This window comes from Dunckerocampus dactyliophorus, chromosome 16 (assembly GCF_027744805.1).
Source record: "Dunckerocampus dactyliophorus isolate RoL2022-P2 chromosome 16, RoL_Ddac_1.1, whole genome shotgun sequence".
NCBI classification, from domain to species: Eukaryota; Metazoa; Chordata; class Actinopteri; order Syngnathiformes; family Syngnathidae; genus Dunckerocampus; species Dunckerocampus dactyliophorus.
The window spans coordinates 1,388,421-1,405,214 of NC_072834.1; the positions used below are offsets into that span (position 1 = coordinate 1,388,421).

Below are 16,794 nucleotides of genomic sequence, written 5' to 3' on the forward strand. Positions count from 1 at the left end.
ACTTCAAAGACATTCAATTTGACTCAAACTGCCATGTACCTGTCCAGAGGGCCAAGCCCAACACTGTCTGGTCCACAGAGTCTTTGAGACTGAAGTCTGGAATGATCTGGAAATTGTTGGAGGCATGTAGTGCATTTGCTGCAACACAGCCACAAAGGGAAAAGAAACTATTTTACAAGATACAAGCTTGTGCTTGTCTAATAAAACAAGGGCATTCCAATGTTAATAAATGCTGACCTTTTTGCTCAAGGATGACAGAGACCACATCTGGGTGGTTGTGAGCAATGGCCAAGTGGAGGGGGGTCTGCATAGCCACACCAAAGGTGTCATCAGGCAGAGCCTTCTGGGTCTGCAGGTTAGGGTTTGCCCCCTGCTGGAGCAGCTCGGCTGTCAGGCTAGCCAAGCCACAGCGGCATGCTGTATGAAGAGGGCTTTCCCCCTGAAATTGAATAAACAGCACACATATGATTCCAATTACAGTCGTTCCTCGCCACATCACGGTTCCAGCATCGTGCCCTCACTCTTGCGGTTTTTCAAAAATGAATAAATAAATGATAGCTGTTTCATTGTTGAATATGGTCTATTATCATCAAATATACGCATATTTAAGCAAACTGTACATATTCATGGCCTAAATTAAGCATTTTCAAGCACAAAGAAGTGTAATACAATCTCTATGACTTGTTGTGTGCGCCTTTAAGAAGCGGAGCCTGGGAAGTGACGTCAGCTAGCTAGAGTTGACTGTTAGCTGAGTGCTACCAGCAGATTAGCAGTGCAGAGAGTGGCTGACAGCAGCTCCTGTGTGAATGTCCACGGCATGTGTTCTCTGCCTGTGAATAAAGCGATTGATGTGCATCGTAAGTCTCTTAGCACCTTGTTGTACGCACCCACTTGTTAACATGGTTGACCTTTGCCCCATGAGTGGCTAGGAAAAGAGCAGCTTCCTCATTGGCTGCACAAGCTGCTCTTTGCATTAGGCAGTTTCCTGCAGGAAGATGAAAATACATTAGACAGAAGGTGAAGTTGTTCAAAAGAATACGATAATAATGTAACAGAATGTGACACTACGGAGCCACACCACACCTGTTGACATATCTGGCGCATCAGCATTGCTCCCCCTCTGGATGAGCTGTGCTGCAAAACTATTTTCATCAAATGTGGTGCCGTTCACGACTGGAGCGTCGTCGTCGAATGGATTTACAGAAGTGTCTGAAGAGACGGTGATGTACTGCAGCGCCAGCCACAGAGGTGTGCTGCCCTCGTGGTCTTTCAGTTCCAGGTCAAGACTAGCAGAACATACAGAATGGACAGAAGGTCATTTTAATTAGGCTCAAAAAATGTGTTTCTAAATACGACGGGCAGCGAGGAATTGCAAAACTAAGAATGTGTGTGAGCTCCTAATTCACAAAGTGAATTATGTTGCCAAATGAGTTTTACATCAGAGGAACTTACTGTCTGCACTGTAGTAGTTGGCTGAACACCGGCTCATTCCCCGATGACACAGCTTCATGCAAAGGAGTTCTAACGAAGGAAACATGACAAAAGATGAAACCCCTGCATCATGGGTGTCCCAATGTTTTCCAGCCAGGACCACGTAGTGAAAAATGAAAACACTGCATCTCAGCTCTGTGATATTCCGTAAGTGAAAAAGCCTATTATTAGTTTGAACTTCAGTCTTTGCTCTTTTTCCCCATTTTTGCTGTTGTTTTTTCTTTATCAATTTTCCAAATATTTAAACTTTTTCTTAAATAATCTTTGGAAATGTAAAATTCTGTAATATTGCAACTTTATTCTCATAATATTTTGACTTTATTGTCATAATATTTACTAATATATTACTTTTTCCCCATCCCAATTTTCAAAAAATTACAACTTAATTTTGTTCTGTTTCATATAAAATTAAGAATTAAAAAGAAATATTTTTTTTCTTTAATTTTTCAACTCTATGCTACTAAAATAAAATGTGTACTCACATTACGAGTTTGTTCTCGTAAAATTGAACTTTTTTTCAGTACAACAAAGAAGTACAACTTCTTTCTTTTTTCTTTATTTTTGGAAAACTTCTGCTGTCGTTTCCATTTCTGCTGGGTTTTTCTTTCCGAATATTTCAACTTTCTTTTTGTAAATTTTCTTCTCATAATTTTATGACTTTTTTCCCCCGGTATAATTTCCCCAAACAAATGATCCCAAAATTACAACTTTGTTTTGTTTGTTTCTCATGTTACAACTTTTTCTTTAATATTTCAACTCTATGCTACTAAAATGACGCTTTTTCCTCATAATATTACAAGTTTATTCTCATAAAAATGAATTACCATTTTATTCCCATAATTTTTTACTTTATTCTCATAACTTTTTCCGCTACCTAATTTTCCAAAAATTACAATTTTGTTGTTTTCTTCTTATTCTCATAATATTACGACTTAAAAAAAGCACATCTTTTTTCTTGAATATTTCAACTTTATTCTACTAAAATGACGTTATTTAAAATGACATTATTCTCTGAAAATAACGCCTTTTTTCTCTTACTATTTTGGTCCACACTTTGGACAACCCTGCCCGACATACCCTAGCACAACAGTTCCTTTTCCAATCCCCCCATGTTCATAAAACATATGACCAACCTGCCCTTGCTGTTCTGCATGTTGGGGTTGGCTCCGGCCTTGAGCAGAGCTTGTGCAATCTGCGTCATGCCGCTCATCACATCTGCTGAGTGTTTCTTGGGGCTAAAGGAACAAACGAGGTGAAGAGGGGTTTCCACCGCCCCCACGGTGGCAGCGTTGACCTGAGCCGAGTGACGAATTAGGAAGATGGACGCAAATTCATCACCTGAAAAAAGAAGAGACATTTGGATGAGACATTTGGTCTGTCTCTATTTCTTTTATTAGGAATGCAGCAGAATGGATGCTTTCAGTAGTGACTTCAAACCTCTTTGGATGGCCTTGTGCAGAAGGCTCCATCCGCTCTGGTCCACCATATCAACATCAGCTTTGTTATTAACTAGAGTAGTGGCGATACTTTCCAATTTTCGAGAGAGCGCCAGGTCGAGAGCCAAGTCGCCATTGTTGTCCAGTTCATTCAACTTGCCGGGCAACTGAGAGACAACAAAAAAAGTGCTTATAGCTCAGTAACAACTATTTATTCTACCCGGCTGGTTCCACCATAACTCAAGATGCGAGTTACTCGAGAGGAACAAATGCCAACAGACCTGCGAGTCCATCTCAATGAGATAGAGGAAAACCACATCTTCTCGCTCAACTTTGATGGCTTTGTGGAGAGGATAGTCAGTTTTGGACTTGATCATCTTGTACAAAAGCTGGGCACTCATGGTGCTGAAATCTTCTTTCCTCAGATCGTCCTGAGATGACAAGACATTAAAACACATGACAAAATTACTGTACCGGCTCCAACACTGTCCATGCTTTCTTTTTTCTAGTTTATGCCTCCTTCCTGCTCTTTCCGCATTCTCGTTCTGCAGCTGCAAAATAATATAGACTTCCCTTCCTTTTATGCAATAAGAGCTTCTTTTCTGGACTTCAATATCTTGCAGGTCCCTTGCAAATAGAGGACTTAATGAAGCTGGGGTGATGCCTGCTGTTGCATGGCATCACGTGGGACAAAGCGAGACAGAATAATGCCATGACGGCTTCACAGATGCGGGAAGCGGTGGTGACTATGCATATTGTATTTGTATTGTATTGTATTTGTATTTGTACTTTATTTATCCCACAGCGGGGAAATTCACTTGTTACAGCAGCAAGCAAGATACGCAAGTAAAGAATACAGTGTAAAGAATACATAGTGACTACAACATGATTCAGGTGGTGCAGGTGTTGTAGAGCCTGACAGCGGTCGGTATGAAGGACCTGCATACCCACACGGAAACAATGCGCATCCTGCATACTATGTTGTACACTAAACGTACTTGACTTAGCTGTAAAAAAGTCGTGTGGGAGAGCATGTTGTGCCAATGCGCACCATTTTCGGTCACGAATTGTGTCCAAAGTGTGCAAACAGTGCGTAAACTAGTCTTCAACCTTTTCAGGCGTGTCACCCAAATGACACGCATTGCCACGGCAAAATGTGGGACATTGTGGAGGCAAAATGTGTGAAAGTGAAAGCTTTTTTTCCATACATTCATTTTTTTGTGGTGGGCCGACACAAACAGATTTGCTGCTACCACCTGTTCATCCTCGCTCATAAACACATAAAAAAAAACAAAACTGAGGAACATACAGAAGAGATCGGGGATTTTTGCCATTTACTGGTCGACTCGGAACTTAACGCTCGCAAAAAGCGGGGCTCAACTGTACATAGAGTTTACAACTGATGTTACACATAATATAACAAATTGAGAATAATTTGGAGTGCGGCTGTCTACGGAGGACCTCACCCAGTGGCTGGCTATGATCTCTCCACAGTAGTTCATCAGTGTTGTGGCATTTAGCTCCTCGGCTGTTTGGTAGAAGCGGATGCAGTTCCTGACGTTCACCGAGGACATGACACCCTTTTCACACCTAAAAAGGCAACACATGAACAGCCAGGTAAGTATGCCGCAGAGTTTTTGCTGGACATTTCATTAGGTACAGTACATGTAGTGATACAAAAATGCTCTTTCAAAACGCTTCTAACAGGGTTGTCTAAAGTGCGTCCCGAGGGGCATTTGCTGCCTGTGGCCGAGCAAAGATAGTCAAAATATTAATTTAACCAGAAAAGTCCCAATTTTATGAGAATAACGTAACATTACGAGGGGGGGAAAAAATGTCATTTTAGTAGCATGACGTTAAAGTATTAAAGAAAAAAGATTTTATTTTTTTAATTAAAAATTACTTTGTGGAAAAAGTGGAAATGGTAAGAGAATACAGTGAAAATATTGTGGGAATAAAGTCATGATTACGAGAAGAAAATTTACAGGAAGAAAGAAAAATATTAAGAAGAAAAAGAAGCAATTTTAAAAGAATGAACTCATAATATGAGGAAAAATAATTTAAAAATGTTTTTCTAAGTTACAAAAAATTTAAAATTACTTTTTGAAAATGTTGTTGGGGGTGAAAAAAAAGTCCAAATATTGCCAAAAGAAAATTTACAAACATTGGGGAAAAAAAATAGAGTTATAAGTTATAATACACTTTTTAGCCGATACAGTCGGCCCTCGCAATATCGCGTTTTTTTCAGAAATGAATTAAAAAATGATGGCTGTTTGGTTGTAGACTATGGTCTAATGTTAGTCAAAACATATTGAAACACAAGTGATACGTAGTATTCTGGTCACTAGTAATGACACAAAACATTGAGACATTACCTTACGTGACATTACCTTAACACTTTGAGGCTAACTGGTTAGCTCGCCGTCTCGAGTCCCTGCAGCGTAAGAGTTGCTCAATGTGTCATAAACAAAGAATAACAAAAGTGTAAAGATGACTATCGGGGTGTTCATGTCTACGGTGCTCTAATAATGTTAAAAACCGTATTTACAAAGTCATTAAGAGGTTTCTAAGCTCTATGAAAATATTAAATTTATTGACATTGAATCCTGTATCGCGGAAATTCATTTATCGTGGTCGGGTCTGGAACCGAAATTAACCGCTATAAACAAGGGACGACTATCACAAAGCTGAGATGCAGGGTTTTTTTTCTTGAAACATATATAACTTCTAAGCATAGTTACATGTGTCGCTTTACAAATGATCTAAGTGGCCCTTGCATCCTTTCATTTTTCACCATGTGGCCCTCGCTGGGAAGAGTCTTGACACGCCTGCTTTATAAGCTTTTGAACGAAAACACAGAATTTTGTTTGTTTGAAGTAACTCTTGCTATGAGGCATACACATCAAACTGTATTCTTGTAAATTTGACCAGGAAATACTAGAGGCAGTCACTTTTATGTGTTTATAACTGGAATTAATATCAACATGGGACAAAAAAAAAAATCAATCAATAAAAAATGGTTCACCGCCCCTGCCATAACACTGACGAACAATCTGATTGACATCTGAGGATTTCAGGGTTTTTTACATTACAATATGTTTTTGTTGGAGGTATTGCGCAATATAGTGTATTGCACAATCAAAAGTTTCCGTGTGTGTTAAGAGTTTGTGACACGCTGACCTTTCTCTGAGCAGCTGAAGCTGGAAGCGGTTGGCCAACTTCATCAAGGCAATGAGAAATGCGTCGTCCTCACTGAGCTCCAACTTGTCAGTGTATGCCCAGCGCAACATCGCCATGGCAACCTCGGGCTTGCAGTCTACAGACACAGGGGATGATGAAGCGAGGGGCTGACAGGCACCATTGACAATTCTCACAACAGTCGTGTCACCGTCACTGGCTGAAACACATCGCCTGCATGGAATACCAGTTTGAATAAAGCTTGGACTTTGAGAAGTCAAATGTCCACACGTCTAAATAAATATTTGTCATCCTCCATTTACCCTTAAGCATGCTGACCCACAAAGGGCTGGTCGACTAAATGGCTAGGTTTTGTTAGGTATCAGGGTTACCAACCAGATAGGTCCAATTCAGAGGTGGTGGCCATATTGCTGAGGCTCCAGACATCGCTGCGAGCAGCCAGGACAAACTTATGTGCACTGAGCTCGTACCCAGCAACTTTCACTTTCAGATCACTGCAAACAGAACACAAATTCATAAATATATTTGCATTAAAATATTACTCCATGAAATCATACAGAGCAAGATGGATACGCAAAACTATGGATGGTGTGGATGATGCCGTCATCTACCTGCTGCATGGTGGGAAGGGCACTGTGAGGATCATGTTCTTTGATTTCTCCAGTGCCTTTAACACCATCCAGCCCTTTCTGGTGAGTGAGAAGCTGCTCAGGATGGGTGTCAGCTCATCCACTGTCTCCCCGATTACCGATTACTTGTCCGACAGGCCCCAGTTAGCGCGGCTGGGGAGCTCCCTGTCTGATACCGTGGTCTGTAGTGTAGGGGCACCGCAAGGGACTGTCCCGTCTCCATTCCTGTTCACTCTGGACACCTCTGATTTCCAGCACAGCTCTGGGTCCTGCCACCTGCAGGAGTTCTCTGATGACTCTGCAGTGGTTGGGTGTATCAGAGATGGACAGGAGGTGGAGTACAGGACAGTGATTGCTGACTTTGTAGGGTGGTCCCAGGCAAACCTCCTGCTCTTGAATGTGGACAAGACCAAAGAGCTGGTGATCGACTTCAGGAGGAAGGTGACTCCGGTGGAGCCCATCACCATTCGGGGCCGGGAGGTGGCAGGAGTGGACCACTACAAGTACTTGGGAGTCCGCATGAACTGCAGACTAGACTGGAAGGACACCAGCAATGCTGTTTACAAGCAGGGCATGAGCAGACTCTACTTCCTGAGGAAGCTTCAGGCCTTGCCCAATGCACTGTACTTTGCTGTGCCTTATTGGGGGAGCAGCACCAGCAAAAAGGACATAAACGGACGGACAAACTGATCCGGAAAGCCGAACAAGTTATCGGTGTTTGTAACAGTGAGAAAAAGGAGGACACCGGACAAACTGCTCTCCATCATGGACAACCCAACCCACCCCCTCCATCGGACAATAGAGGGGCAGCAGAGCTCATTTTCCAACAGACTCCTCCAGTTCCATTCCCACAGTGAACGCTACAGGACTTCATTCATTCCACACGCCATCCAGCTCTACAATACCTCACCTGTCTGTAAAAGATAATTCACAACATTATTGCACCGTACTGTCGGCCCTCCCTTATATTTTTACACACCATATGTAAATATGCAAATCTTGTTTCTTATATTCTTTTTATTTTATTATATTTTATTCACATTGCACTGCATTTTATTTAAGGGCGTTTTTCTTTTTCTTCTGCAATTGAGCTACTCTAACCAAGCAATCTCCCTTGTGGAACAATAAAGTCCAAGTCTAAAACTACGTCTTTTTCAGCACATCAGAGCTCTCACCTGTACTGTTCCTGCTGAAACAGCTCTGACACGATGTCCAGCAGACGACTAATGAAGGTGTCGTCAGATGCAGGGCTGCTGGAGCCTTGGCCGGGCACCTGAGCGGCAAGCACGGCACAGCGTCTCTCTGTGTCCGCCAGCTTCTGCTGCATCTTCACATACTCATGCCTGAGCAAGGCCAGATGCTTCTGCAGCTTGGCCACCTCCTCTGTGCCACAGTTGACATCACAGAAAACAAAGAGAGGACAAATAATGAGGCACGAATACAAAATCAGGGTTTGAAAAAAGCATTATTTGTTCAAACAGATCATAAATGGACTCTTGTAATTACTTTGAAAGGAAAAATACTGTATTTCTAAAAAGGACCTATACCTATATACCTATATATATATATATATATATATATATATATATATATATATATATATATATATATATATATATATATATATATATATATATATATATAAATAAATATAAACTGCTCAAAAAAATTAAAGGAACACTTCGAAAACACATCAGATCTAAACTGGGGGAAAAATGATGTTGAATATGTTTCCTGATAATAAGTGGGTGATGTATTAGTAACAAAATGATGCCACATCATTTGATAGAAATGAAAATGATCACCCTATAGAGGGGGGAAATCAAAAACACCCCAAAGATGAAAGTGAAAAAATTATGCAGCAGACTGGTCCATTTTGCTAAAATGTCACTGTAGCAACTCAAAATGATTCTCAGTAGTTTGTGTGGCCCCCACGTGCTTGTACGCATGCCTGACAACGTGGGGGCATGCTCCTAATGAGACTACGGATGGTGTCCTGGGGGATCTCCTCCCAGATCTGGACCAGGGCATCAATGACCTCCTGGACAGTCTGAGGAGCAACCTGGCGGCGCCAGATGGACCTAAACATAATGTCCCAGAGGTGTTCTATTGGGTTTAGGTCTGGTGAATGTGGGGGCCTGTCAATGGTATCAATTCCTTCATCCTCCAGGAACTACCTGCATACACTAGCCACATGAGGTCAGGCATTGTCGTGAAGCAGGAGGAACCCAGGTCCCACTGCACCAGCGTAAGTTCTGACAGTGGGTCCAAAGATTTCATCCCGATACCTAATAGCAGTCAGGGTGCCGTTATCTAACCTGTAGAGGTCTGTGCGTCCTTCCAGGGATATGCCTCCCCAGACCATCACTGACCCACCACCAAACCGGTCATGCTGAATGATGTTGCAGGCAGCATAACGTTCTCCACGGCATCTCCAGACCCTTTCACGTCTGTCGTATGTGCTCAGGTTGAACTTGCTCTCATCAGGGAAGAGCACAGGGCACCAGTGGTGTAGTTTCCAATTCTGGTGGTCTATGGCAAATGCCAATGGAGCTCTACGGTGCTGGGCAGTGAGCACAGGGCCCACTACAAGACGTCGGGCCCTCAGGCCACCCTCATGGAGCCTGTTTCTGATTGTTTGGTCAGAAACATTCACACCAGTGGCCTGCTGGAGGTCATTTTGTAGGGCTCTGGCAGTGCTCATCCTGTTCCTCCTTGCACAAAGGAGCAGATACCGATCCTGCTGAGGGTTGAAGGACCTTCTACGGCCCTGTCCAGCTCTCCTGGTGTAACTACCTGTCTCCTGGAATCTCCTCCATGCGTCCAGGTACCGCAGTGATGATTCTGTGTGCAGTGTGAGTGATTTAGGAGCTAATTTAGATATAATTCGTAACATGAAGACCACCTGTGTGATGCAGTTCTACATAACTGCAGAATAAATCTACAATAATTGTGATATGCTTAACAACTCATTAGTCCTAATCTAAATTGAGCTTTCCTGCATTTGCAAAGGCATACTTTTTGATAGTTTCCATAGACGTACTTAATGCTGTGGTCAATGATGACAGTTATAAAAGTCATTTAAGAAGCAACTTTGCTATTTGAAAACAATGAACGAATGCTTTGAATGAATCCTACGGTGTAGTTAAACGTACTCCATTTCCATGTCAAATACTCTAATACAGGGGTTCTCAAATGGTCTCAACCACGGACCCACATTTTCAAAATGTTCATTAGGTTGCGACTCACTTTTATTTACATATTTTATTTTTTTACAATTTTATTTAAGCCATTTTTATATAATTTGTATACATACATTTTTACATTGAAAGAAATACAATCGTATTCAAGTAATTTTTATTTTTTATTTATTTTTAACTTTATTTTATGGAAGCCCGTTTCTGCCACTGAAAGAAAAAAAAAATATCCCAATGTTGAGTCATGATTATCAGATGCGAAAGTCATAATTATGAAATAAAGTGAAAATTATGAGATAAAAAGTCAACATTATGAGTTAAGTCATAATTAAGAGAAAAAAGTCATAATTATGAGATAAAAACGTGGACATTGAGATAAAAAGTCATAATTATGTAATTAAAAGTTGAACTTATGAGATACAAACTGCACATGTGCTGCCTTCTTCACTGGAGCCTTCGTCACATGACGCTCGGCACGTGCGCAGTTTGTATCTTACAATTTCAATTTTTTAAATCTCATGATTATGACTTTTTATCTCAATTTCAACTTTAACTCATAATTGTGAGAGTCAAAGTGATGAGACAATCATAAGTCATAACATAAGCCAAAATATATCAGATTAAAAAAGCCAAAAGTATGTGATACAAAGCATAATTATGACTTCCCCATCTCATAATTATGGTCCTTTATCTCATAATTTCATCATAATTATGACTTAACATTGGGATTTTTTTTTCTTTCAGTGGTGAGCTTCCATATTAAGTCATTTTCAGATTTATTTATTCCTTCATTTATTAATTTTATCTATATTTTTTCTACTTTTATTTGCCAAACCTAGTAAAAAGTACATTTTTTTTTAATCACCTCATCTGTTGAAACATTAATAATACACATCATTACGTCCAACGTGCATTTTAGAAAAATCTATTAAGGCATTTTATCAAGGAAATGAGGAAACGGGATAGCTGCATGCATACAAATAATGGATACATTTTAATTAAATATAAAAAAAACACAAAATCAGAATTTTTTTTTACTTATAACTGTGCAATGAACATATGCCAAGAAAGAAGATGACTAAAATATGGCTAGTTTACTTCAAAATAAGCCAGACATCAGCTGTATATTGTATATATTAATGTCATTTTTGACATGCTGTCTGCGACCCACCCCGAACGGATCCACGACCCACCACTTGAGAACCACTGCTCTAGCACGTTTCTTCATGTTCAAACACTAATTCATGACTCAGGCAAGTCCTCAGGGTCCGATTTCCTTCCTTTACGACACTAAAGTTTTTGTGAAGGAAAAAAAAAGTGCTGAGGAGGCGAGTTACTTTGTCCTGCCTTGTAAACAGTTTGTGGCATAGCGGCTGGTCATGTGATTAGGGAAGGAGGGTGTTTCTGAAAACCACATGATGACCACCCACACAGGAAGGGTGGTATGCTGGAGGAGCAGCATCTCCACAATAATTGACCAACCGCTGCATAATTACACTGCAACCCGAATGGGCACAATACATGCATACAGTTTGGCAACTAAACAAAACAAAGCACAAGCAGTTCACAGCACAGGCAACACTGGAGTGCTTCTACAGGTAAGGACAGCAGCCTTGCGATGAGGTTAATGGTCCTGACACTTGCACAGATCATAAGATAAAGTATACATACCCTCATTTACTCAGCATGACCAGGATACATAATTATGTTTACATGATCAAGTTAGCAGCACATATAGATTTGGAATTGAAACCGTACAATTCGGTGACCATTTTAGGCGAGCTATGAGTTTAACATTTATCTCCCGCCTTAAAAAAATCAGTTATTAAATTTTTTACACACGCACACTAGCCAGCTACATTAAGGGTTTTAGTGAGAATGCAACGCCATCGTCTCTTGGCTAGTCCAGGTAAATCGAAGCAGCTAATAAATTCAGCTAGCAACGGCGATGCCGATAAAGCCTGCTCATTTACAAGCCCAACATGGCAACAACAGCGTCGCAGTTAACCCGAAACAATGACTACTTATTTAAATATCTTAAACGGTACTTGACTGAGTCAGGCAGCGTAGGACGCTTGTGGGAATAAAAGGGAGTGGACAGACAAGACCCCTCCAAAAAAAATTCACCCTCGTACCTTCCGCCATGTTGCTCTGCGTTCGCTTCGTGACCGGGTGTCTTTCTCGCGATAAGACAAGTTTAGCCCGAGACTGGCGGAAGTGCTGCGTTCAAGTACGCGTCCAGAAGTTTGGACAGTTATCACGTGACCACTACTCCGCTTGCGTAAAGTCGACATTGCATAGAATAATATTGGCTAATCAATGTGTTCTAAATCTTTCTTGTGTCCGTGTTGTTCGTACATATGGGGTGTTCAAAGTAAAACTTCGATCACGCTGATATATTTTGAATATTTACTGTAGCTCACCTTTCTCACATTTAGCTCACTTTTCTCACATTTAACTTTTAACTCATTTTCTTCACATTTATGGTAGATATTAAGTGGTGACTCTAAATGTAATTGTTTAGTCTAAACCCAGTCATGAATGTTAAATATAATTAATCTTAAACATCAATCCATCCATTTTCGATACCATATGGTCACACTAGGGTCGCAGGTATGCTGGAACCTATTCTTAAAGATAACCATTAAATATAAATATAAAACATAAATGTTAAAAATACATCTTAAATCAAAGTATAAATATTATATATATTACAAATATGAAATATGAATGTGAAATTAAATGTTAAATCTTAAAATAAATGTTTAAAAAATATGCAAATAGCCCAAAACCAAACCCCCGTTTTTATTTTGAATTATGATTTTATTTTAATTTATTTTTAACATGTATATATACATTTGCTATTTACATTTAACATTTATATTTAAATTCACCGTTTAATTTCTACCTCAAATGTAAAAAAAAAAAAATTGTTAAATCTGAGAAAAACAGAGGGAAAGGCTTCTTGAGACGTCATCTGTACTTCTGTGAAGAAAGTGTCGAACGTTTCGCTCCTCATCCGAAGAGCTTCGTCAGCGAACTAACAAGTGCTGGTAGCCTAGGCCTTAAATACAGTAAGAGAGGGCGGAATTGGTGTGCCAACACCCTCCTCCTATTGGTTCCTTACACTAAGCCTGGGCGGAGTAATCCTGCCATTAGCACCTCCGAACAAAGGGAAGAGTAGCTCCCTGTAGTTGGGTATGAACAACTCTGATACTGGCTCGTTAGCATCTATTGTTCTGGCTCGGCCCTGGCTTCACCTCATTTGCAAGACTAAGAGCTGTGGGTTTTGGTCTCAGTAACCAGCTGAACACAGGGTCCAAATTAAACCTCAAACCACCATTCCGATTCAATGATGGGTTCTGTTGTTTGACAAAAATAGCTTCCTTTACTCCTCTTTCAAACCATCTGTTTTCTTTGGCCAAAATCTTTACCTCGCTGTCCTCAAAAGAGTGATTGGTAGCTTTAAGGTGTAGATGTACTGCTGATTGAGGACCGCTAGAATTGTCCCTGCGATGTTGATAAAGCCTTTTTTGGAGCATTTGCTTAGTTTCCCCAATGTAGTGCTCTTTGCATTCCTCATCTTTACAGTGGATGGAATAGACCACATTGCTTTGTTTCTGGTTTGGAGCCTTGTCTTTAGGATGCACTAGTTTTTGTCTCAGGGTATTTACTGGTTTAAAATAGGTTGGAATTTTGTGTTGCCATAAGATCCTCTGGAGTTTTTCAGAGACCCCCACTACATAAGGGACTACCACTCTTCTCCTTTTTGCTTCTGTGGGTTTTTCTGTGGGTTTTTGGCAGCACTTGTTAGTTCGCTGACGAAGCTCTTCGGATGAGGAGCGAAACGTTCGACACTTTCTTCACAGAAGTACAGATGACGTCTCAAGAAGCCTTTCCCTCGATGGACAACTCCTGTACGACTGAGAGCCTACACAGACGAAATGTGAGAAAAGCAAACTGTGAGAAAATTGAACAAAATATTCAAAATACACCAGAATTTTTACATTTGGCACCCCATATAAGTTAGCAAAATGACTTGGTATACCAACAATATATTTTAAATTGTATTGACGGCTGATTATTGTATGACAAATGTGTTGTCATATCTTCAGTAGTACATTGATGTTGAGCAAGTGTAGTGCTGTGAGACCTCGGTTAGTGTACGCCCGGGTTAGTTTCTCAGTTAACGTTGAAAATTAACACCAAATTTTCCCCCGGTTTATGTACATTTTACAGAGTATAATCTTGCTATTAATACATTTCGTGAGCCCAACTGTGTTCTTGATGTGATTTTTTAAATCACAAAACCCCATAGCTTCTAACAACGAAGCCACTGATCTAAAAAAAAGACTGGATCGAGCTTCTATTGTTTTATTTTTGAAGCCAATGGAAATTTGCGGCGGCCATCTTGGTGAGACCACTTTGCTGTGAGACAACAGTATGGCAACGCACTGGTAAAACTTCGATTGATCGTATAGCCACCAAAATCAACTGCTAAAGGTTATAACTACTCAGATTTATACGCTTTTGTGTCATTTATCAAGCTAGAAAGATGTATTTTAGCTTCGAGACGGACGAAAAATTGGCTGTGTGGCAGCCTGCAAACATTGTTTACGTACGGAATTTAAAGTCTATCTTTGTCTAATTATTTTCCTACGGTAAACCATTATTTTTTTATCTCAGGATAAGGTTAAGGCAGGAAGAAAGCAGAAATTTTGTCACATGTCTTCTACCTTTGCGTGATGTCATCCTCTTCATTACAGCCAGTGGTACACCAGGGATTGCCTTGTTCAACATCTCCTCACAGTTCAAAGATATGAGATTTTTTTTCCTGAGGCATCTTACCACTGTCTTCAGTGACTTTACTTTGACACGCAAACGGCGTGTTTTCTGCTGGGAAGCCTTCAATTTTCTTTTGAGGTTCATAATTTGCTGAGAACTTTTCTCCAGCTTTGTCTTGAGTTTCCTTGGAGACTCCTGGATTTCATAAGTGTGATCACTTGGCAACACCTGGTCAACGCATATTCTCTTTGGATGCTGTTCAGCAGTTGCTACTTCGGGTGTGTCACTAGAGGATCTTTCAATTGGCATCTTTCTTTTTGTTGTGGTCTGAATAGATAAGAAAATTATTAAGAGTTTTGGCACACCTAGTTGAGTATTTATATCATCAAGATTTTAAGATTTGGACACAAGCATATGTATAAAAATATGATAGTGGTACAGATTGGTTATAATCCAGGTAATTATATGAAAAGCAGTGTTGTAACTAGATATTTGTAATTGCTGGTGTGTGCCTTCTTCTATTAGAGACAGTACAGCTGTAGCCAAAGACCACAATGTGTCACCTTGTGTTTAAAGGCATAAGAATATTTGTTGTAAATCTATAATTTATAGATAAACATTTACCTTCTTGAGATGTTTTGGAAACTTTTTAAATCTTGTAGGCACTGCATCCTCCCTTAGTTGAACAATCTGTCCTGTTCTATTGATGTCCCTCTCAAGAAAGTGATCTGAGCAAATCCTGGAATATTTTGTTGGGCTCCAGTCTTGTCTGTGCATTGCAGACAGCCACTTTGCTCGTCTCAGGGGTTCTGATGGAAATCTGTTGTAAAAAATGTTCTGTTTTAGAAAGGAAAAAAGTATATGATTTGCAAAAGTTCAAACCTTAAAGTTCTGATTTGCAAAAGAAAATAGGGGAGGTTTGACTGAAGAGGTTCATTCCATGTTATTTTTTTTAAAACAGTTCATTATTACGATGTACTCAAACAAATCGTTGAACTCAAAAGCCAGAAAGCCTACTGTAAAAAACTGCATAGAAATAATTTTATCATTGATTGCTAGGCTAGGCACCAACAAAAGGCCTACAGTAGTTGTTACAGGAAGGTGTAACTAGAAAATTCTTGCAAAACCACCCATCAAAGTTCATACTTTAACTTTTGGTTACATTTCGAGAACTTTTCAAAGCAAAGCCGTTCAAGTAGTGGCACATATATCAGGTCAAAAAAAGGTGCCAAGTAAAAGTACTTACGAGTGGAAGGTTCTTGGGAAGTGCTTTTTAAGTTGTGTTTCCTCATCCTCGCTTCCTTCACTGGCACTCCTGATGTTTTCCCCCGCTCCCTTCATCTTTCTTCGTTTATTGCACCCATATGCACAACACTGCGTTCCGGTTTTTCCCATATTTTTCACTAATTCTGCGTTCGTATACCAGCACAATCACAAAGCTGTGGCGCGTAAGGTGGTCTCACCAAGATGGCGGCGATCGAAAAAATCTGGCTTCAAATTTTGGCGCGTGAAAACAATAGGTTGCTCGATCCAGTCTTTTTTTTTTAGATCAGTGAACGAAGCTAGTTTGCTAAATAAAATGGCGGAACCGATAGTCAGGTAGGCCGTTTATGAGGTCATCTCCTTTGACGCTGAAAAATGTTAACACAAAAAACATTTTTATAATTTCACATGCATAAAAATATTCTAAATGCATATAAATGACGGATGAAAGGGATACATGTACATTTAAGACTACTTTTATCTTTATATTGAAGACGTGATTCTTTCGTGTTTCCAAAGACACAATGTGGCAGCGAGACACCACACGGATACCAACTTCCTGTTTTGTCATAAGGTTGCATTCAATAGCGTTTTTCACCTTTATCAAAATGCTGGTACTTGAAACTTTCGTTGGCTCCATTTTGGGTTATTGAGGTGAGAAACACCATTGAATTGAAGGTGGTGTCCGTGTGGTGTCTCGCTGCCACATCGTTTCTTATCCCTTTCATTAATCATTCATATGTATTTGGAATTGTTTACTGCATTAATTGCTTTTACATTATTTCTTATGGGAAA

At 40.1% G+C, this 16,794-nt stretch overlaps 2 protein-coding genes across 3 annotated transcripts in view; one reads left to right on the top strand and one right to left on the bottom strand.

Moving 5' to 3' along the window:
• The window catches only part of ankfy1 (ankyrin repeat and FYVE domain containing 1), a 27,511-nt gene extending 11,217 nt beyond the window's left edge, over positions 1 to 16,294 (bottom strand). Inside the window, exons 1-15 of one of the 2 annotated variants that reach the window (XM_054754224.1) lie at positions 15,983 to 16,294; positions 15,361 to 15,556; positions 14,688 to 15,063; positions 7,930 to 8,137; positions 6,501 to 6,619; positions 6,108 to 6,243; positions 4,394 to 4,517; positions 3,209 to 3,358; positions 2,929 to 3,094; positions 2,625 to 2,829; positions 1,453 to 1,521; positions 1,084 to 1,286; positions 888 to 985; positions 238 to 439; positions 40 to 138 (exon numbers count right to left, since the gene is read on the bottom strand). In XM_054754224.1, coding sequence (XP_054610199.1) covers positions 40 to 138; positions 238 to 439; positions 888 to 985; positions 1,084 to 1,286; positions 1,453 to 1,521; positions 2,625 to 2,829; positions 2,929 to 3,094; positions 3,209 to 3,358; positions 4,394 to 4,517; positions 6,108 to 6,243; positions 6,501 to 6,619; positions 7,930 to 8,137; positions 14,688 to 15,063; positions 15,361 to 15,556; positions 15,983 to 16,131 — 2,500 coding nt within the window. In that variant the 5' untranslated portion in view covers positions 16,132 to 16,294. Of the gene's footprint in view, positions 1 to 39; positions 139 to 237; positions 440 to 887; positions 986 to 1,083; positions 1,287 to 1,452; positions 1,522 to 2,624; positions 2,830 to 2,928; positions 3,095 to 3,208; positions 3,359 to 4,393; positions 4,518 to 6,107; positions 6,244 to 6,500; positions 6,620 to 7,929; positions 8,138 to 11,622; positions 12,081 to 14,687; positions 15,064 to 15,360; positions 15,557 to 15,982 lie in introns of those variants that run through there. The other variant, XM_054754225.1, reaches the window with a different exon arrangement.
• Positions 16,295 to 16,318: 24 nt separating this feature from the next.
• The window catches only part of spns3 (SPNS lysolipid transporter 3, sphingosine-1-phosphate (putative)), a 29,245-nt gene continuing 28,769 nt past the window's right edge, over positions 16,319 to 16,794 (top strand). The window contains exon 1 of the mRNA XM_054754228.1: positions 16,319 to 16,335. The gene's annotated coding sequence lies outside the window, so the exon portion shown is untranslated. The remainder of the gene's footprint in view (positions 16,336 to 16,794) is intronic.